The 21,803-nt window shown below is 36.2% G+C and overlaps 1 protein-coding gene across 5 annotated transcripts; it reads right to left on the bottom strand.

Annotated features, from left to right (window-relative positions):
- Positions 1-7,461: 7,461 nt before the first annotated feature.
- LOC103556688 (sperm-associated acrosin inhibitor-like) lies at positions 7,462-20,337 on the bottom strand. 5 transcript variants are annotated; one of them, XM_070569268.1, is made up of 10 exons: positions 20,171-20,337; positions 19,197-19,434; positions 18,737-18,774; positions 12,833-13,026; positions 12,372-12,557; positions 11,586-11,710; positions 11,074-11,150; positions 10,104-10,141; positions 8,757-8,875; positions 7,462-7,823 (listed from the first exon to the last, which is right to left on the bottom strand). In XM_070569268.1, the coding sequence occupies exons 5-10, from the start codon at positions 12,423-12,425 to the stop codon at positions 7,778-7,780; spliced, it is 459 nt and encodes a 152-aa protein (XP_070425369.1). In that variant the 5' UTR covers positions 12,426-12,557; positions 12,833-13,026; positions 18,737-18,774; positions 19,197-19,434; positions 20,171-20,337; the 3' UTR covers positions 7,462-7,777. The 5 variants fall into 5 exon arrangements, with proteins under 5 accessions (XP_070425369.1, XP_070425370.1, XP_070425371.1 ...); XM_070569269.1 differs by having other exon boundaries at positions 12,372-13,026; positions 19,197-19,338; XM_070569270.1 differs by lacking the exon at positions 18,737-18,774 and having other exon boundaries at positions 12,372-13,026.
- Positions 20,338-21,803: the final 1,466 nt, after the last annotated feature.

Here is a 21,803-nt window from a genome sequence, read left to right as displayed (position 1 = left end):
ATCAGAATGGGAAGACAAGAAGTAACAAGTGTTGGAGAGGATGTGGAGAAAAGGGAACTCTCATACACTGCTGGTGGGAGCATAAACTAGTGGTTACAGTATGAAGATTCCTCAAAAAATTAAGAATAGAACTACTATGTGATCCAGCAATTTTGTTTCTGGGTATTCATCCAAAGAACACAAAAAATACAAATGTGTAAGGATATTTGCACCCCCATGTTCATTGCAGCAGCATTCACAATTTCCAAGACTTGGAAACAACCTAAGCGCCCATCAATGGATGAATTGACAAAGAAGATGTAGCATATATACACATGGAATACTACTCAGTTATTAAAAAAAAAGATGAGATCTGTCATTTGTGACAACATGGGTGGACCTTGAGGGTATTAAGCTAAGCAAAATAAGTCAGAAAGAGAAAGTCAGATACTATGTGATTTCACTCATAAGTAGAAGATGAAAACAACAACAACAAACAAACGTGTAGACACAGAGATTAGATTGGTGGTTACCAGAGGGGAAGGTGGGAGGGAGGAAGGTGAAAGGGGTTATAGGACACAGGTGTACTGTGATGGATGGTAATTAGTCTTTAGGTGGTGAACAAGGTGTAGTCAACACAGAAATGGAAAGACAATGATGTACACCTGAAATTTATATAATGTCATAAATCAGTGTTATCCTCCCACCAAAAAATTTCTCCAGTAAATGTAAATACGTGTGCAATTATAAAATCGCGTATTATTGTAATTTGGGTTCATAAATCCATTTTTTATTCTCCTATAGGATTCAAAAGGCTAGAGCATAAAGAGTAACTTTAAATATATGTTAATTAGTAGACAATATAAAAAGATATAGTTTGTGACATCAGTAACATAAAGTGAAGGGGCAGAGCTGAAGTGAAGCACAGCTTTTGTATGCAGTTGAAGTTAAGTTGTTATCAGTTTAAAATAAATCGTTATAACAATAGTATATATTTGTTATAACTGCAGTATGTCATATATAATCCCCATGGTAACAACAAAGAAAATATCTGTATTTCCGTAGAGTATACACAAAAGGAAATGAGAATGGAATTGAAATGTATCACTACAAAAACACAACTAAACACAAAGCAAGGCAGTAAGGGAGGAAATGAGAGACAAAAGAGCTATAAGACATCGAGAAAACAAATTAAAAACGGCAACAATAATGCCTTCACTATTAGTAATCATTTTAAATGTATGTAGATTAAACTCCCCAATCAAAAGACAAAGATTGGCAGAACGAATCCAAAAAAGGGGAAACAACTATATTCTATCTACAAGAGGCTAACTTTAAATCCAAGAACAAACAAGTTGATTTGAATTATTTGGCAATGATTTCTCAAATATGACACCAAAAGCAGAGGTATCAAAAGAAAAAATAAATAAATTGAACTATATCAAAATGAAAAAATTCTGTGCACCAAAGGAACAACTAACAGAATGAAAAGGAAACCCACAGAATGGGAGAAAATATTTGAAAATCATATCTGATAAGGTGTTAACATCCAGAATAAAGAAACAACTCCTAAAACACAATTTTAAAAAAGAACAACTAAAAAATGGGCAAAAGATAGGAGCAGACATTTCTCCAAAGAAGATATACAAATCACCAAGAAGTGTATGAAAAGATGTTCAACATCACTAAGCATTAGGGAAATGCAAAACAATAAATTTGTACCTATACCTCATGCCCACTAAGGTCACTACAATAAAAAAAAGAAAAAGATAATAATAAGTGTTGGTAAGGATGTGGAAAAATTGGAACTCTTATATTGCTGGTGGGAATGCAAAATGGTACAGCCACTATGGAACACAATATGTTGGTTCCTCAAAAAATTTAAAATAGAATTACCACATCATCCAGCAATTCCACTTCTGAGTGTATTTCCAAAAATATTGAAATGAAGATGTTAAAGAGATATTTACACACCCATGTTCATAGCACTATTCTCAATAGCCAAGAGTTGGACATGATCCAAGTGTCCGTCGATGGATGAATCAATAAATAAAATGTGATATATGCATACAATGTAGTATTTTTAAGCCTTAAAAAGGAAGGAAATTCTGACACATGCCATAACATGGATGGACTTGAAGATATTATCCTAAGCAAAATAAGCCACTGACAAAAAGACAAATATTGTATGACTCCATTCTTATGAAGTACCTAGGGTAGTCAAATTTGTAGAGACAGAAAATACAATGGTGTTTTCCTGGGATTTGGGAAAAGGGGAAATGTGCAGTTACTCTTTAATGGTACAAGAATTGAAGTTTTACAGGATGAAAAATTTCTGGAGATTGGTTGTACAACAGTATGAATATATTTGGCATTACTGAACTGTACAGTTGGAAATGGTTAAGATAATGCATTTTATGTTATGCATTTTTCACCACAATAAAAAATAATTTTAAGACCTATTAGAGCAAATAAATGGATTCAGCAAAATTAGTATTTAAACAAAATCAATACTTTAAAAATCCATTGTACTTCTATACCCTAGCAATTAACAATCAAAAAAAATTAAGAAAACAATTCCATTTACCATAGCATCAAAGAGACTGAAATATTTAGGAACAAATTTTAACCAAGGAAATGAAAGACTTGTACACTGAAAAATCAAAAAACAATGCTAAAAGAAATTGAAGACTTAAAATACTGGAAACACCCACTTTGTTCACAGTTTGGAAGATTTAATATTGGTAAGACAGCAATAATTCCTAAAGCAATTTATATATTCAATGTAATCTGATCAGAATTCTCACTGCCTTTTTTGCTGACATTCACAATCTAATACTAAAATTCATAATGGGATGCAAGGGACCCTATGTAGCCAAAACATTCTAGAAAGAGACTAACAAAGTTGGAGGATTCACATATTCAGATTTTAACACAGACTACAAAGCTATAGAGATTAAAAAACAGTGTGGTACCAGCATGAGGATAGACAAATAGAACAATAGAATGGAATAAAAAGTCAAAGTAAGCTCATACATATATGTTCAATTTACTTTTTAAGACAAACTTTTTAGTGTAGTTTTAGGTGTACCACAGGATTGAGGTGGTACAGAGATTTCCCATACTTCCTGCTCCACGCATGCATAGTTTCCCCTGTTAATAACATCACTCACCAGAACTCTACATTTTTTTTTACAAAAGATGAACCTACATTGACACATCATAATCATCTGAAGTCCATAGTTTACCCTACAATGCACTTTTGATGTTGTACATTCTATAGGTATGGACAAAAGTTAAATGAGATATATCCATCATTGTAGTATCATACAGAGTATTTTCACAGCCCTAAAAGTCCCTATGCTTTGCCTATTCATGTTGCTTCCCCTGCCCCCACCCAATCCCTGGAAACCACTGATATTTTCATTTGTCTCCATAATTTTGCCTTTTCCAGAATGACGGACACTTGGAATCATACAGTTTATTGCCTTTTCAGATAGGCTTCTTTCACATAGTACTATGCACTGCAGTTTCCTCCTTGTCTTTTTATGGCTTGATAGCTCATTTCTTTTTATTGCTGAATAATATTACATTGTTGGACATACCACAGTTTAACCATTCACCTACTGAAGGACATCTTGGTTACTTCCAAGTTCTGGCAATTATCAATAAAGCTACTGCATTAACAAAGGTTTTTGTCTGGACATAAATTTTCTGCTCCATTGGATAAATAACAAGGAGCACATTTGCTGGATCATATGATAGGGATATGTTTAGTTTTGCAAGAAACCACCAAACTGTCTTCCAAAGCAGCTGTACCATTTTGCATTTCCATCAGCAGTGTATGAGAGTTCTTGTTGCTCCTCATCCTCTCCAGCATTTGGTGTAGTTAGTGTTCCAGATTTTAGCCATTCTAATCGGTCTGTAGTGGTATCTCATACTTGTTTTTTTGTTTTGTTTTGTTTTTGGTGAGGATGATTGGCCCTGAGCTAACATCTGTTGCCAATCTCCCTGTTTTTGCTTGAGGAAGATTGTCCCTGAGCTAACATCTGTGGCAATCTCTCTCTATTTTTTGTATGTGGGATGCTGTCACAGTGTGGCTTGATGAGCGGTGTATAGGTCTGTGCCCAGGATTCGAACCCGTGAACCTAAGGCCACAGAGGTGGACCATGAGAACTTAACCACCAAGCCACCTGGCCAGAACTATGTTATTGTTTTCTTAATTTGAATTTCCCTGCTGACATACTATTTGGAGTATCTTTTCATATGTTTCTTGCCATCTGTATATCTTCTTTGGGGAAGCGTCTGTCAAGGTATTTGGCCCATTTTTTATCAGGTAATTTCTTTTCTTATTGTTGAGTTTTAAGAGTTTTTTGTATATCTCGGATACGTTTCCTTTATCAGTGTCTTTTGCAAATGTTTCTCCCAGTCTGGGGCTTGCCTTCTCATTCTCTTGATATGGTCTTTCACAGACCAGAAGGTTTTAATTTTAGTGAATCTATTTTATCAACCATTTCTTTCATGGATCAAGGCTTTTGTTTTGTCTCTAAAAAGCCATCACCATGCCCAAGGTCATCTAGGATTTCTCCTATGTTATCCTCTAGGAGTTTTATAGTTTCGCAATTCACATTTAAGCCTATGGTCCACTCTGAGTTAATTTTTGTGAGGGGTGTAAACTCTCTGTCTCGATTAACTTTTTTGCATGTAGATGTTCAGTTGTTTCAGCGCCATTTCTTGAGAAAACTCTGTTTGCTCCATTGTATAGCCTTTGCTGCTTCAGAACAGTCACCTATATTGATGGAGGTCTACTTTTGGGCTCTCTATTCTGTTTCATTCATCTCCTTGACTATTTTTTTTGCTAATACTACACTGTCTTGATTAATCCATTGATTTTTCACAAGAATTCCAAGAAAATTAAAGGGCCATAAACTAGTCTTTTCACAAATGGCACTGTGACAAATGGACAGCCACATGAAAAAGCATAACTTTGTACCCATAATTCTCACCATGTAGAAATATTCTCAAATGTATCAAAGATTTAAACGGAAATACTAACACTATCACACTGTTAGAAGGAAACCTATGTGTAAATCTTCCTAAGTGTGAATTAGGCAGCAATTTATTATAGATAACTCCAAAAGGACGGCAACAAAGAAAAAAAATACATTACGTTGGAGTTCATTACATTTAAAAAATTTTTTGCGTCAAAGAACACTATCAAGAAAGTGAAACAGGCAACCTAAAAGTGGGAGAGAACATTTAAAAGTCAGAAGTCTAGTAAGTGCCAAGGATCCAGATTATATAAAGAACACTGCAACTCAAAACAACAAACACAAACAACATAATTAAAAAATGAGCAAAGGATTTGAATAGACATTTCTGAAAAGAAAATATTAGAAATGGCCAAGAAGCACGCGAAAAGAGGTGAAAATTTGTTAATCGTAAGGGGAATGCAAATCAAACCACTATGGAGTACTAGCTCACACCCACTAGGGTGAATATTTGTTTTTTAAATGAAAACTTGTGAATTTGGGTGGGAATATGGAGAAATTGGAACCCTCAGACAATCCTGGTGGAAATGTAAAATGGTACACCTACCGTGGAAAGCAGTTTGTCATTTCCTCAAAAAACAGTGAAAGATAGAGTTACCATACAAAATTCCACTACTAGGTATTTATCCATGAGAAATGAAAATATATGGTCACGCATAAACTGGTACGAGAATAACAGCTGCATTATTCATAATAGCCAGTAAGTAGATGGAATCTAAATGTTTATCAGATGATAAACGGATAAACAAAAGGTGGGATATCCATACGATGGAATATTACTCAGTTGTAAAAAGGAAAGAAGTACTGAACGTGCTACAAAATGGATGAACCTTCAAAACCCTGTGCTAAGTGAAAGAAGTCATTCAGAAAAGACCACAAACCATAGATATAGATCTATACCTATCTATCTATCTATCTTTTTCCTTTCATGTGAAAGACAGACACGTACTGTATGATTCCATTGACATGAAATTCCCAGAAGAGGCAAATCCACAGAGGAAAGATGTAGTTTAGTGGTGGCCAGGGATTGATGGGGAATTGGGAAATAGTGGTGTTTTGTTTGATTTTTGCTTTTGGAATAGGAGAGATGATGGAAATGTTCTGAAATTAGATAGTGGTGATGGTTGTACAACATTGTGAAGAAATATATACCAAGAAATGCATGATAGTGTGCTTTAAAATGACAAATTTTGTTTTATCGATTTTAGCTCAATTAAAAAGACTCTTTTTCTTATCAAATGTCAGATTTTAAATATTGTCAACTTTCCTGTGTCTCACTTTCATTATAGCTGAAATTTGGAGCTGATGTCTATCCAACAAGATTCTTCTAAGAACTAAGTTCCATAACATGTGGGATGTGGGAGGCTGACTCACAAAGCTTGTGTGGAAATAGTCGTGCAGTGAGGCGGATCCCTATTCACGAATGGATATGAACTTCCCCCAGTACACTGATCATTCCTAGAGGACAGTTACGACATTTCCTTTTGCTGACCAGTTTTCCCTGTGAGTATACAGGCCTCAAAGCATAATAGGATTTTTTGTTAATAAAATGATGCATAAAAGTAAAAAGAAAATTAAAATAAATTTTATGTAGTAAGGAGAATACATGTATGAGTTTGTCAGCCTTCACTGAATAATGTTTTTTGTATGGGTTCTCTGTAATGAAAATGGGCATGAAAGTGAATGCATTTTTACCATGTGGCTCTAAAAATGTACATTCTAATGAATGCTTTCATTGAGAATTAATAATAAGGAATGTAAATGAATAAGTATCTTTCAAATAGATCACCCTTTTAGAGCAGAAGGTGTTTAGTGAAAAGAAGAGCAGGCCTGATATTGCATATGTAGCAGATTGATACTTCTCTTCCAGTAGTCAATCTACATTACTGCCACGACAATCAAGCTTTAAATGAGCATTTGGCCAAGGAAATAAAGCTGGTTTCTTGTTGACTGAGAGATGGAGAGAAATGGAGAAGCATAGGACTTGGACTGCTAATGAGAATCCTAGATTGATGAAGGCAGGGTTGCCTGACATCCAACCTATCTTTGGACTGATTTGTGAGAGATAAAGAGAGTAATATAACTTTTTCTCCCAAACCACAGATGCCTTACAATATCATTGGATGGGCTCTGAAATTCATTCAATTATACACATGTCCTATATTTTAGAACTGAAGTCCGTATTGCCTAACATTTGGGATCATAGATTGACCTAGAGTACTTGTTAGAAGTTGAGCTCCCAGATCTCTCTCCTAGAGGTTTTGATTCTTTAGGATAAAGAAGAGCCCAAGTGTCTGTACTGTTAATAAACATCGAAGTAATGTATTATGCGTTCACCTTTGAAAATATTTCTTTAATTATATTTACCAAAAGTATTCGTGTATTTTAACTCATGAACCAACCAAAGAAAGAAATGGTATTTTAACAAAGATAATATTATTTAACTTTTATTGATCGAAATATTTATGATTATAAGTTACATTAGGCTTTATATTATCAGATACAATTAAGATGGTTTTTCAACTGCCACTGATAATTCAACATAGAGGATAAAAATCTTTCAATCACAGATTCTTAGAATTAGAAAAATTTTTCAACATCCTATATTCCATCTGGTATACCACAGCAGGCTTTGTCTGGTCATCTGACAATTTAAAGCTCTGATTGAGAAGACCTTAGTTGCTTGTAGAATCCACAATAAAATAGGATTTCAATAAAAGGCATAGGAATGTGTAGCTCTGGCAGAGTCAGCATTCACCATAACGAACAAAATCAAATTTTCCATCAAAATCTCTGTAAGGAATGAAAATGACAGAAAAGAAAAAGAAATTATTAAAAGAACATTTAAAATTGCCTCTGTATTGCACTAAGAGCTTCTCAATGAGGAGGATTTGAACATAGAAGAAGAGAGGCTGTATTCCACGGCCACAAGCAGCTGGGCCCTGCCTGCTCCCCAAGCCTGCACACGTCCTCCCCGGACTTGGGCTCCATGACTCTCCCTGCATGCTCAGTCTTGACTCGGTCTTGAAACCCTCCCAGACCTGAGAGCAGAAAGGATTAGAGCTTGTCTTAGAGGTCCTCTAGAAGTAGAAGCCAAGTAGAGGATTAAATGAGAGGAAACACCTGTGAGGGAAAATGGGCTTGCACAAAGGTTGGCCAAAACTGTAGACTGCAGACTCCTTTAGAGTGAAGGACACAGGAAGGGAGGTCAGGTGGAAGTGTCCTAGAATGCCCTGCTCTCTCAGGAAGGTTAGGAGTCTGTCATGGAGTTCAGGAGCCCAAGTGGACCAGCAGAGGAGTCCCTTCCAGCATGAATGGGCCTATTGTGATGGATTTCAGAGTTCTGTAGTCAGTAAGGTTTTTGCTCAGTCGCCTTCCCTGTAGCTTGCACCTGCATCATGGAGGTTATCATTTAGCATCTGGACTTCTGAATTAATTTTTATTGGTCATTAGATTGCCATTCATAAGTCATAATAATTAAATTAAATTAATTGGCTTATACATTTGAGGAATATCTCATACAGTTATTATGAGAGGTCAAATACAAAATTACTTCTAGAAACGAGAACTTAAGTGTTAGGTACAAGTGCGTTTCTGTGGCTTTTACAAAGATAGTAATTTTCCATATATACTGTGCCTACACTACCAGAAGTATGGATTTCCCTATCGTTTTGTGATGTTTTTTCATTATTTTGGAGGAGCCAATATTTAATTTTGCATCCTTACATCTTTTCACTGCAGAAGACGCATGGATTGGAATAAGTTTGGCCATTGGTTGCGCAGATTGGATTCCATTCTCTGGTGCATAAATGTAATCGACCTTTATACACATCACACTCTGGTGCCTAAACATAAGGAGACAACATAAAATTTACCAGATAATGAACTATTTGAATAAAATGTTGTTTGTTCTTAATACAAAATGTCATGCATCAAAAAGGAATAAATACACTGTATATTGAGGTTTTAAAAGAAACATCAAGATACCCACAACTGAGATGTAAAATACTACTGAAATATTTTTACAAACTCAATCATATTTTCAAAAGACCTACAAAGGGTAGGACATGTTTTGATAATTGAGCCACTCTTCCCCCATGTCTCCTGCAGCTGGGTTAGATTTCTCCCATTATTTCATACCACAAGAAATCCTAAAAGTGAATTTTCTGTAATTCCACTGTCTTTCTCAAGAGTTTCACTACTAGATGCTCTGATTTCAGATCATCACTGCATATTCACTTATTCATATATATGAGTGTATATGTGCATATAATCATATAGATATACATGTAATTTGTTTAGTCATGGTGTTGTTCATAATTTACATAAATGAACAATATTGTGTGCATTCATACAAGACCTGCTTTTTAAACGTCTTTATAACCTTAATCTATTCAGGTGTTTAGAACAATAGTTCATTTATTTAATCTCTATGTAACATTCCATTCCATGAATGTATGAAAATTATTACTATATCCACTTTTAAGTGGAAAAATTTTTTTTATTCTTCTTGTTTTTAACATCCCTTAAGCCATATTCAATGCTAGTATATAGCAAGATTTATGCCTGATAGTGGAATTTTTGCATAATGGGATATTTTGACCTTGTCTATAATGACAAATGATGTGGGTTTTTTTAGGAAGATTAGGCCTGAGCTAAGATCCGCCGCCAATCCTCTTTTTGCTGAGGGAGATTGGCCCTGAGCTAACATCCGTTCACATCCTCCTCTACTTTACACGTGGGATGCCTGCCACAGCATGGCTTGATGAGCAGTGCATGGGTCACCGCCTGGGATCCAAAGCAGAGAACCCAGGGCCACCAAAGCTGAGTGAGGGAACTTAACCACTGTGCCATGGGGCTGGCCCCCAAATGATTTTATATGGTCGGCAAGATTCTATTTCTTGAACTCAGTTTAAGAATAATAAAGTTTTTTCTGTTGTTTCTTGTTCTTACTTTTTGTAAGATCATTCTGTTGTACAATTTGTTTGATGAAATTTGCTGTTAAAACTTTCAAAATAAAAAAGTGACTAGTTTTATATTTTTCAATTCCCAAACTAATTGATATTAACTTACTATTCTTCGAATGTATTGTGAAGGTGAAAGAGCAGTTTCTGCAAGCAAAACAGAAAAGGGAAATTGAAATTAAGAGGCAGAAGAGAAAACTATCACAATATCTGGTGCAAAGTATCCACATCTTTTAGTAGCAAGAAACTGGGCAAATTACCTACTCCAGACCCTGCAAGTAATGAGGTGAGTGTTTGGGGCGGTAGCAGAACAGTAAGTTCACAAAATAACTCAAAATCTGGAAACATAGTTCCCAATTAACCTCACTCTGTGAAAAAGTTTTATGTATTGATTAAAAATCACAAAATCCTCATTTTTTTCTTGCATTTTTATAGATGATTCATCCTAGTGAGAGAAGACAATGCCTTGCTTAATGCCATTTATTATACCTTGCATAAAGTCACTTGATATGAAGAAATTAATTACTACTTAATTAATCATGACTCAGGGATCTATGCAATACCTTACAGCTACTTTACTCTGAAATTCATGGGCCGCCTTATGCTTTAAAGAAGGTAAGGTGTCAGCAGAGGGAGGGATGAGTTTTCTGCTCACACGAAGCGTGGACTCTACTCAGAGCTGTCAACCAACAAAGCAGATTGTCAAGGAAGCCAAGATCCAGAAGACACCATTACTCCCCACACTTTGCTCTCAGCAGTCTTGGAATCTGACCTCCAAAACCTCTTCAGCTCTAAAGACAGGCAGATAACTTTCATTGTAGGTGGAGAAAAAGCGAAGTTCCACTGTTCATTCTAACCCACCTCTCTGTCTCCATGTCTCTAAATTGGAAAAGGAGAAAAAGAAATCCACTGATGCAATTTTTAAAAGGGTATTTTTAAAAATGCCCTGTTTCATTTTGCCAGTTTATGTATTACAAACCCAACAGAACAATCTCCTCCATTCCTAGACCATAGCAGTTGTTTCCTGCATTTTCTAAGGTATGTGAAATGCTTCATCCAGGACGGAAAAATTTACTCACCAGAATGCAGAGGAAATAGCAAGGCAATGACGAATATAGCTTTCATCCATGATGAGAAGAAAGACATTTTGCCAAGTCTGTAGAAGAAACCCATGGGACTGTTTGTAACACATGGCACAGGGACAAATTGCCTGTTTCCCGATGAAAGTTTCTGACCGGTGAGGGAATGGCTCTACTCCCCTAGATTCCTAATTATAGGGGACTATCCCCTTTTTTCTTCCTCCAGCTCTCAGAATCAACAAGACGTGCGTGTGAACAGAAGCCCTCATAGAGACTCGAGAGAAACACTAGGACAAGTCCTCCGTGCACATCGGAGAAGGAGCCGTTTGCTCTCCCAAGCCTTTGGCTCAGCCCACAGGGAGCCTGGCTGCATTTAAGGAAACATGCACTCAGGAATCTCAGTTTTTCCTCAGAAAATACAAACAGTTCTTTCAGGAAGGACTCAGTTGCAGCTGTCCTCACAGCAATGCTCTTCACCAGGGCTCCCCCCATAGGGTCCCCGCCAGACCTACCTGAAACAGAGAAGGCCGTGGGGAGCGAGGCCGACACCTCCACAGACTGTGCCAAGCTTGTTCACCTCTTCTTCCCAACCACTGCCACCCAGGTGACACGTTTCCTTTATTGACCTGTTGAAGAACTTTCTGGGAGTAAGAGAGATGGCTCCTGGCAGATAAGGCACTGAGGTATCCTCTGTTCTGCCTGGAGGCTGTAAAGTAACTAGTGAGAAGCCTCACAAAGAATTCTTGGTAGATATTCCCTCTGGAGGAGATTTGGGACAGTTTGATCTGATGTACCCAGAAGTATGGGGAAGGGAGGAGGGAAGATCAGTGCTCCGAAACCCTTAGAGATGAGACATGAAATCTTCCTAAGGAAGGAGAGTCAAAACAGGAAAGAGAAGAATGAGATTTGGGAACGGTGACTATACACATACCTAGACCCTTGGTACTTGGCAACACTAGAAGCACCTTAGGCTCAATTGGAGATTTGATTTTGCTTAAATTTTTTCTTTCAGATAACTGGGGATTCTCAACAAGCTGATAAGTACTAATGCAGCGAGTTCTCATGTTCCTTTCAATCAATATCCCACAATGAGAACACCTTGTAAAACTATGGCACAATTTCACAAACTGGAATGTTCACAAAGCTCCCAGATGAGTGTTGGGGCCACCGGCTTTGAGACCCTGGGCTACAGGACAGCTTGCGAATACTAAGAAGAGGAGAGAAAGAAGGCTCAGGTGTGAGATTGAGACCACCTGGGACAGGGCCCTAAATTGTCGGTTGAATAACTGGACCTTTACCTCAAAGTGAAGCGGGAGACCCTGTAGGGTTTGAGTGGGAGGAGATTTCATCATAGCTGTTTAGCTGATCTGCTCCACAGCCTGACTCAGCGCAAAGAGCGTTGGCAGATGAAAGTCCTGAGTTCAAATCCCATCCACCACCAGGCAGCCTGGACACCATATTCAGACTGTGGAATCTGCAAGTTCCTAATTTTAAATGTGACAATAACAACTTGTGTTGCACAGATTTGTTATACATATTAGCAATAAAATATTAAAACATTCTGCACTTAAGCTGTCTGGTAGACTTACATTAGTCGCCCTAATCTAACTTGCCTTTTTTGATCAGTGAGGAAAGTCAAGATTTAGACAAGAACCTTTGAATCTAACGCCATTTCATGCCAATTTACTGGAAGGATACCAATTCTGATAAGTATAAAAAGTTTTCCTTTATAAAATACTCAAGTGACTGTTATACTTACACTTGTTCTTTGACATATTTACATGGACACTGTCCGAGACAGTTGTGCAGGCAAATCCTTCTGGCACATGTCATTGGAGGGAAAACTCAACTGAAGTTTAGAGTTGAAGTTATTGTGACGTCCTTATGTCCCACGCACTGGACTTTTTCTCTTGTACATGTTCATCAGCAGAGATTAAGAGCAGGAGACACTGCCTGGTATGAACAAGAGGCCACACGATTTTAAAATTAACCACTAAAAGCAATGTTAGAAGTATGCATTATTTGATGCATATCTATCTTTTCTGAAAATGTTTAATGGCATAAATATCCATATATGCATAGATGTACAGATATTTATCATACAACTATACTAAAATCACACACAAATATATACATGTGTATATATACAGATATATGAACGTGTGTATATATGTGTGCATGCCTGTGTCTGTATATATGTACGCATGTATATATCTCTATATATGTTTCTATAGATGCATATTTGTATAAAGAAATATACGTAATAACATACATTTTATATACAATTATATATTAACATTATATATACGTATATAGATATATAGACATACACATTTGTACATTTATGTCTCTCTATATAAATTGTCTAGGTGAGCTCCATATGTCATCACACGTGTTCTTATAAAAGAGAGACAGAAAGAGATTTGATGCAGACACACAACGTGATGGAGCTGAGAGAGGTTTGAAGATAGATGGCCTTCAAGTTGATAGAAGATAGATGATAAATAGATGAATAGAAAGAGACATAGAAGAAGCAGTCAAAGTATTTCTAGTGACTAGCTTTCTTCATTTAACTGTCAATTAAAAGTCTTCATATATGTATATACAAATATACATAATTCCTTTTACAGGAATACAAGTTGGAATATAACACATTCCAAAGTCTTTCCAACCTTAAGATCTCTTGATTTCAGTATTTTTGTGTTGTTTTTGAGGAAGATTAGCCCTGAGTTAATATCTGTGCCCATCTTTCTCTACTTTATAAGTGGGATGCTTGCCACAGTATGTCTTGATATGAGGTGCATAGGTCCATGCTCGGGGTCCGAACCAGCGAACCCCAGGCCACCAAAGCAGACAGTATGAACTTAACTGCTATACCACTGGGACAGCCCCTTGATTTCAGTATTTTTATTCTCTGTGTTGGTAAGATTATCTAAGAACTCTAGGCCACAAAGAGTTTCTTCAGTTTTCTCTTTGAAAAGTTTTATAGTTTTATTTTTACATTTAAAGCTATGCTTCATTTTATTTTAATCTTTTAATAAGGTGTGAATACTAGTTCAATGTTCACTATTTGACTATTCCTGTTCAATTGTTCCAACACCATTTGTTGTAAACACTCTATTTCCTGTTTTAAATTGTTTTGCACCAATATTTCTGGGTTCTCTATTCTGTACCACTGATCTATATATCTAACTCTCCACTAATCCCACACTGTCTTCATTATTGTAGCTATCTAGTAAGACTTAAAATTGGGAGATGCAGTCCAATTTTTCCTTTTTTATGTAGACATCCAGTTTTCCCAAAACCATTTGTTGAAGAAGCTATCCTTTACTTATCGTGTATTTTTATGATAAAAATAATAAAGCCATCTACTAGAGTACCTATTAAAAAGGTATATAATAACAATTGTCAGTGAGGATGTAGAGCAAATGGAATCCTCATGCATTAGTGCTGGAATGTGAAAAGGTACAGCCACTTTGGAAAATGGATTGATAGATTCCTTAAAAATTCAACATAATCCTACCGTATGAACCATCCATTCTACTTATAGACGTTTACCCAAGACAAATGAAAACATAGGTCCATAAAAGACCTGTACAATAATGTTCATAACATCATTTTTCTTAATAGCCAACAAGTGTTAACAATACCAATGTACATAAACTAGTGAATAAATAAACAAAATGTGGCCTATTGATACAACATGGAATTCTATTAAACAATAAAAAGTAATGAACTATTGATTTATGCTACAGTGTGAAGGAACTAAAAAAAATAAGTGAAAGAAGCAGACGGAAAAAAAATATTGCTTCATTTACCTTATATAAAATGCCCAGAGAAGGCAGAACAAGAGGAACAGAAGGTAGATGAGTGGTTGCCTGGGTTTGAGGATGGGAAGAAGGCATTAGCTCCAGGGGCAAGAAGGACATTTTTTGGGTAATGTAAATACACTAAATTTGAATTGTGGTGAGGGTTGCTTTTCTCTCTCTTTCTATGTGTGTGTATATATATGTATTTTTTAAATTATTATATTATATATAAAGCAGATTAGATTTTGGTACATAAATATCACAACAAACTGGTTTCTCAAAAGAATAAAATGTCGTTTCCTTCCAAACTCCCTTTCATGACCAACATGTCAGGTTTAGAATATTGTTGAGTTTCCTGTGTCTCATTTTCACTTGCTCTAAAATGTAGAGCTGCTGTCTACCTAACAAGATGCTTAGAAAAGCGAAGTCAGATGACATGCGGGAAGCTGTTTCAGAGCTTTTGTGCAGAACAGTCATGCAGTGAAGGAGCATTTCCATTCATTAGTGCATAATAACTTTAATCAGTACATTTAAATTCCTAGAGAACAGTAACTATCTCTGCTTTTGCTTGCCATTTTACTTCTAGCAGTGGACATAAGGCCAGACACCTAGTAGGCCTTTAATTAAGTGATGCTAAGAAAAAAGAATACACAAATGAATATAACAGTGTTTACTGAAGAATGTTTTTATAGAGTCATCTACAACAAAAAGGGGATGCAATTGCCCAAAGTATTTTTATAATGTGGTTCTACAAATTAACATTCTAATGAAAACATTTCTTAGGAGGGATATTAGAGATGCTAAATGATTTAATAGCCCCACATTGATTACTTTTTAGATATAAAAGTATTTATTGAAAAGAACAGTGTGCCTAGCATAGTATATGTCACAGATTTCTAGCTGTCATCCAACAGTCAATCTACGTTTCTGCCATTACATTCAAAGTGTGAATGAGCCTTTGGACACACAGCTGAAGCCTGCGTATTGTGGCTGGAAGACGGAGAGACATCTGACTTGGACATAATCAAAGAAGTCCTAAGTCAATGAAGGCATTGTTGCCTGCGATCCCAGGATCACCCATCTACCTCTCAACTGATTCAGGACCAAAGATGAAAAACATATAATTTTTCCCCAAATCTCATAAATCTTAGGTTATCTCTCTATAGGTTCTGCAATTAATTCAATTATACACATATCCTAGGTCTTGGAGGCAAAGTCAGTATTACCTAAGATCCATGATCATAATATTAACCTGGGGTGTTTAATAGGTTTTGAATTTCTCAGAGACCTGTCCCACAGGTTCTGAATCTTTAGACCAGAGAGAATCCAAGTCCTCAGCACTTTTTGAACACCTACGTAATGTAATATTTGGTCACTTTTAGAAAATTTCTCTTTGGTTATAGGTATCAAAAATGTGCGTATGTCTTAACTCATTACCTAACCAAATAAGCAAGGGCATTTTGATAAATATAACACCATTTAACGTGTTAAGGAGCAAGTATTCAGGATCTCAAATTGTATTAGGTTTTATATTATTAAACATGTGATTAAAATACTAGTTTTTCAAACTGTCATTGAAGAATTGAGCATAGAGAATGAGAATACAGAAATCAGGAGATCTTAAAGGTGGAACGAACTTGGAATATCCTGTATTTCACCTTGTATTCTATAGAGTTGCCTGGTCCTTTAAGAATCAAAGACCCTGATTGTGAAACTCTAAATGTCTGTAGAATCCACTGCAAAATGGGATCACAATAAAAGCCATAGGAATGTATAGCTTCAGCAAAAGTCAGTGGTTACTATAATGAGCAAAAGTAAATTTGCCACTGCTTTCTCTGTAGAAAGAGTGAGAGAGAAAGAAAAAGACAATTATTAAAAGAACACATTACACTCTCTGGGCCGTGCACAAAACGCCTCTAAATAAGGAAGATTTGAACTTGGGACATGACAGTGAAGCTGTGCTCCACTTCCCCAAGACACTGGACCCCACCTACTCCCCGCCCTGCACATGTCTTCTGCCTACTGTGGGGCTGACTCAGCCTTCAGACTAGGCCTAAGAAAGGAAGGCTTTAGGGATTGTGTTAGTCCAGATCTTCCAAGATGCAGAAACACTTTTGAGAGTAAATGGGCAAAGATTTTATGAAAGTGAATGCATGTGAAAGAAAATGGGAATTGAGGCAAAAAAGACTGGCAAGGCCTTGGACCACAAACTCCTCCAGAATGAAGGAGAAAAGGTAGAGTTCTCCTAGACTGCTCTGCACTCTAAGGAAGCTTTGAAAGGCCATCCTGATTTCAGGAGACGAAGTTAACAATCACATGAGGCCTTTCTAGCATTAATGAGCCAAATGTGATGGATTTCAGAGTGCGGTGGTCTGTCTGCTCCTTGCTACATTATGTTCCCTGTGACTGGAAGTCTGCAGGGCTGATTCTCATGGCTTCACCAAGGTCTACTGTAGAGATATGCATTTTGGAATAACATCATACTGGCTCCTAGTCCGCCATTAGTAATTCATAATGAATTAAATTCAGTTAAATTAATTTGCTGTGCATTTGCAGAACACAGCCTGGTAATGTTGATAGTAAATACTACTTTCAGAAGTAGGAATTTTAAGGACTGGTAGAAGTGTGTTTCCTTGGTTTTCAAGGAAATATTACAAATAATGTCTGTATATGTCATGCCTAGATTATCAGCAAATGGATTTTCTTCTAATTTTGTGATGATTTCTTCACTACTTTGAAAGAGTAAATATTTACCGTTGTGTTTTTACTTGAATAAGATGCAAAAAATACATTTATTGCAATAAGTGCAGCCATTCATTGCACAGATGGAAATGTTTGTTTTCTCAAATTTTTGGGTGACTGTATACCCTACAGTATGGCTAAAAAACCCAGACAATATACACTTATTAGACAATTAATATTTGAATACAATCTTCTTAAATCTTAATGTGAAATGCCATACATTCAAAAAAGGTTAAGTATAATCTGTACTTAGGTATAAAGAAAAACTCTTATATAGTCACACCCCAGTAAATAATAAAACATTATCAATATTTTTATAAAAATATTCTATCAAGAAAAAGGCCTAAAAAAACATGCAACTAGCTGACTGTATTTTTAAAATGTAACCAACTCCCCACCCCCACCCCAACCCCCACCCATAATTTTCCCCTTTCAGCTCCCATCTTTCTCAGTCCTCCGCCAAACATGGGCAACAGCAAGACACTAAACTCAATTTCTCTTTATTATTCCCCACCTCCCTCTAGAATTTCACCACGCAGCAATACATACATTCACTGGATTTATATATTTGGTATACTTTTGGATACCCTGCTAATTTACACACACAAAAAATACACTATGTATTCTTATATGTCTTTCTTTTTACACTCTCTGTGACCTGGAGATATACTGATTTGATAGGTGTAGTTTTTTTAATTTTCAACCCTATGTAATATGCCACTATGTGGACGTATAGAAATAATTACTATTTATTTTCCTACAAATTGATAATTGCGGTGGTCCTTTCATCCTTTTTGTTTTGTTAGGATGAATAATTCTACTCTAAATACACTTTTATATCTCTCAGTTTTGTGGTCAACAAATAACTACCGATGAGTGGAATTTGGGGATAATAGGCTAAATACACCATGGCCTGTACAGATAATGCTAAGTGGTTTTGTATTGCTTGCTAGATTCTATATGTTGACGTTAGTGGAATAGTAATACATTCATACGTTCACTTTTTGAAGAATGATTCTTTTCTACATTTTGTTTGGTCGATTTTGCTGTGATTTTAAAAATTAAAAATGGTTAAAAATTGACTTGCTCCTAATGACCCAGTATCAACTTACCAAATTCCTGTAATTTGGTGAGTTTAGAAAAGCCATTTCTGTAACCAAAGAACAGTTTAAAAAGATAAGAAATCCACGCATATATTGGTAGCAGAAATTTATGCAAACGACCTGCTCAAGAAACTGCAACAGATGACGTAAGAATTTTATGAAAGTAACAAAAACATAAATTCTCAACAGTATCCAAATCTTAGAAAAAATAATCCCCAAGTTAATCTAGTGCTGTGAGAAACAGTATCATATATTATTTTTGGTAACTCCTGATACCCTGCTTGAAGATACCAATTTTGTAAAGCTTCCTAAAAGAGATATTTCCTTGTGATGGAAGACAATGTCTTGTGTGAAGTCACTAAATTATGAAGAAATTCTGCTCTACTATCAGAGTTCTATTTGATACTTAACAACTACTTTTTGCTTAACTTCATGGATCACTTTGACCGTTAAGGAAGATAATAGTCACCTGAGGTGTGGATGAGCTCTTTCCTTACACAAGGCCTTGATTTCAGAGACTCAGTGATGATAATCCGATTTTCAAAGAATTCCAGATCTGTGGAGATCATTACTTCCCAAGACTTTGCCTTTAATGACCCTGGAATCTGGGCCTCAAAAGGAAAAAGAACTTGAAGTTCTTGCATCACAGATGAAGGAAGAGCTAAAGTCTACTTCCCATCCTACCTCACCACACTGTTTCAGCTTCTCTGATGTGAGAAATGAGAAAAAACAATTCAATGGTGAAATATTTAAAAGGAATTTATAACATACTCTGTGTCATTTTAAGTATGTAAGAATTACAAACTCACGAAAACAACCACTGCATTCTTAAGTTACAGCAGAAAGCATTCTGGATTTCTAGGATATACAAAATGTTTTTCCCAGGACTGGAAAATTTACTCACCAGAAAAAGAGTAAAAGCCAAGATGATGAAAAAAGTTTTGGTCCATAATGAGAAGAGAGAGATTTGAGGGAGTCTGTGGAAGAAACCCTTCAAGATGTTTGCAACAATGGCACAGGGTGCATTGTTCATTTTTGAAGGACAGGCAAACGGAATCCAGGGCCAAATTAGAAAGTGTCTTACTTATAAAGGAATTATTCCAATACCCTAGATTCCTAGTCACAGTGGACTGTTCCCCCTGTTCTTCTCCCGACCCTAAAATTCAACAAGAAATATCATGTCAACAGAATGCTACCCTAGAGACATGAGAAAAAGTTCACGAAAAAGTGCTCAGTGAACACAGGAGAAGGAGTTGATTACTCTCCCAAACCTTTCAGTCAACCCACAAAGAGTCTGGCCACATTTAGGGTAAACATGCTCATTTGAATTTCACTGTTCTCTTCAGGAAAGTAGGAATAGTTACACATAGAAGGGTCAATCTGGCAATACTCACTGCAATGCCATACACCAGGACTACCTGGCTAGGACCCCACTTGACTTACCTCACAGGAAGAGACAACAGACAGTGAAGCAACAGTGGCTATCCTGTTCATCTTTCCTTCTCAACCTTCTATCTTCATCAAACAAGGTCACCTTTACTGATATTTGAGTGAGGAGCTGGATGAGCTTTTATCATGGCAGATAAGAGACAGATGTATTCTGTGTCCTCTCTGGGACTGTAAAATAGGTCATGAGAGATGTCTCATAGATACTCATCAATAGATCTTCCCTCAGCAGGAGGCTTGGGACAATCTTATCTGATGAACAATGAAGTAAGAGGACGAGAGAAGGAAATATGTGCAGTTATAGATTTTGAGATAGAGAAAATATGTGAAAACTTCTGAAGCAGGTGAGTTGGAAAGGGACAAGAGAATCAAGCAGGACAAAGGAGAAAGACTTTGGAAATGTTAATAGAAGAGTCTAAACCTTTATAACGTTAAAAAAAAGTAGATGAATATTAGAATCACCTGGAGAAATTTTAAAGCTGATGGATGCACCATCCCACTATCAAGAGTTCTGAGCATGGCATGTTTTCAAAGCTACTAGGTGTAACTCAGGCACAGCCAGGTCTGGGAAACTCTGGGATAGAGCAAAGTGTATGAATTTCTGGAAAGGGAGAGAAAGAAACCTGGAGATTGATGTGGAGACCGGATGGAACATTGCCCTAGATTCTATGTTAAATAATTTGATCTTTACCTTAGAGGTAAGTGGGAGACAATAAAGACTTTTGAACTAAAGGAGACATTTGGTCAGTTATTTTCTTCCTAACTAGCCAATCAGCTTTACAGAGTGATTCAATGTAAAGGATCAGTAGACTTGAGCTGGCAGAAGAAAGTATCAGTGAACTGAAGTTAAGTCAATAGATAATAAGAAGTCTGAGGAATAGAAACTAAAATAATGAGATAAATAGAACAAACTCACAGAAATGTGGGACAACATTAAATGCACCAACATATGCATAATAGAAAAGAAGAAATACAAGGAGAGAGAAAAGAGCAGAAAAACATTATCGAAGAAATAAACACTGAGAATTTGTCAAATTTGATTTATAAAACACTATTCTACACATCTAAGAAGGTGAACTACAATTAGGTTAAAAGCAAAAAAAAAAAAAAAAAAAAAAACCTCCAAGTTCAGACAGATCATAGTCAAAATATTGAAAGTCACAGATAAAGAGAGCATATTGAGAGGAGCAAGAGAAAAATGATCCATCATATACAAGGGAGCAAAAAGATAATTAGCAGCTAACTTCTCATCAGAAAAAATATGGAAGCCAAAGGCAGTGGCATAACATATTCCCAGTACTGAAATAAAAAATTTCAACCAAGAATTTTATACCCAGAATTTTGATCTTATCAAATGAAGGCAAAATAAAGACACTTTTATAGGGAAAAATACTTAGAGAATTTGTTGCTAGGATACCTTGGTCTTGCCTTACAAGAAACACTAATGGGTGTTTTTTTAGATGAAAGCAGATAGTAATTTGCCTCCATGTGAAAAACTTCTGAACTTCTTCTTCTGAAATTCTGGAATGACAGCATGAGGAGTTTTGCTGATCCATTCTCCAGTAAAACTGGTATAAATTACTTAAAAAAATAGTAAAGTCTCTGGAAATTGTCTTAAGGGCAAACAGCA

This window comes from Equus przewalskii, chromosome 13, assembly GCF_037783145.1.
Source record: "Equus przewalskii isolate Varuska chromosome 13, EquPr2, whole genome shotgun sequence".
Taxonomy (NCBI): domain Eukaryota; kingdom Metazoa; phylum Chordata; class Mammalia; order Perissodactyla; family Equidae; genus Equus; species Equus przewalskii.
Note: the sequence above shows the minus strand (reverse complement) of the source record. Positions and strands in the feature narration are given on the sequence as shown.

What these genes read in the sequence shown, in the direction of transcription:
- LOC103556688 (XM_070569268.1), bottom strand. Translation starts at nt 12,425, where the DNA reads ATGATGAAATCTCCTCCCACTCAAACCCTACAGGGTCTCCCGCTTCAC. An exon ending in CACAATACATTCGAAGAATA is followed by an intron (nt 8,876 to 10,103) that starts GTAAGTTAATAT and finishes CCTTATGTTTAG; the next exon opens with GCACCAGAGTGTGATGTGTA. An exon ending in GTCTTCTGCAGTGAAAAGAT is followed by an intron (nt 7,824 to 8,756) that starts GTAAGGATGCAA and finishes CATTCCTTACAG; the next exon opens with AGATTTTGATGGAAAATTTG.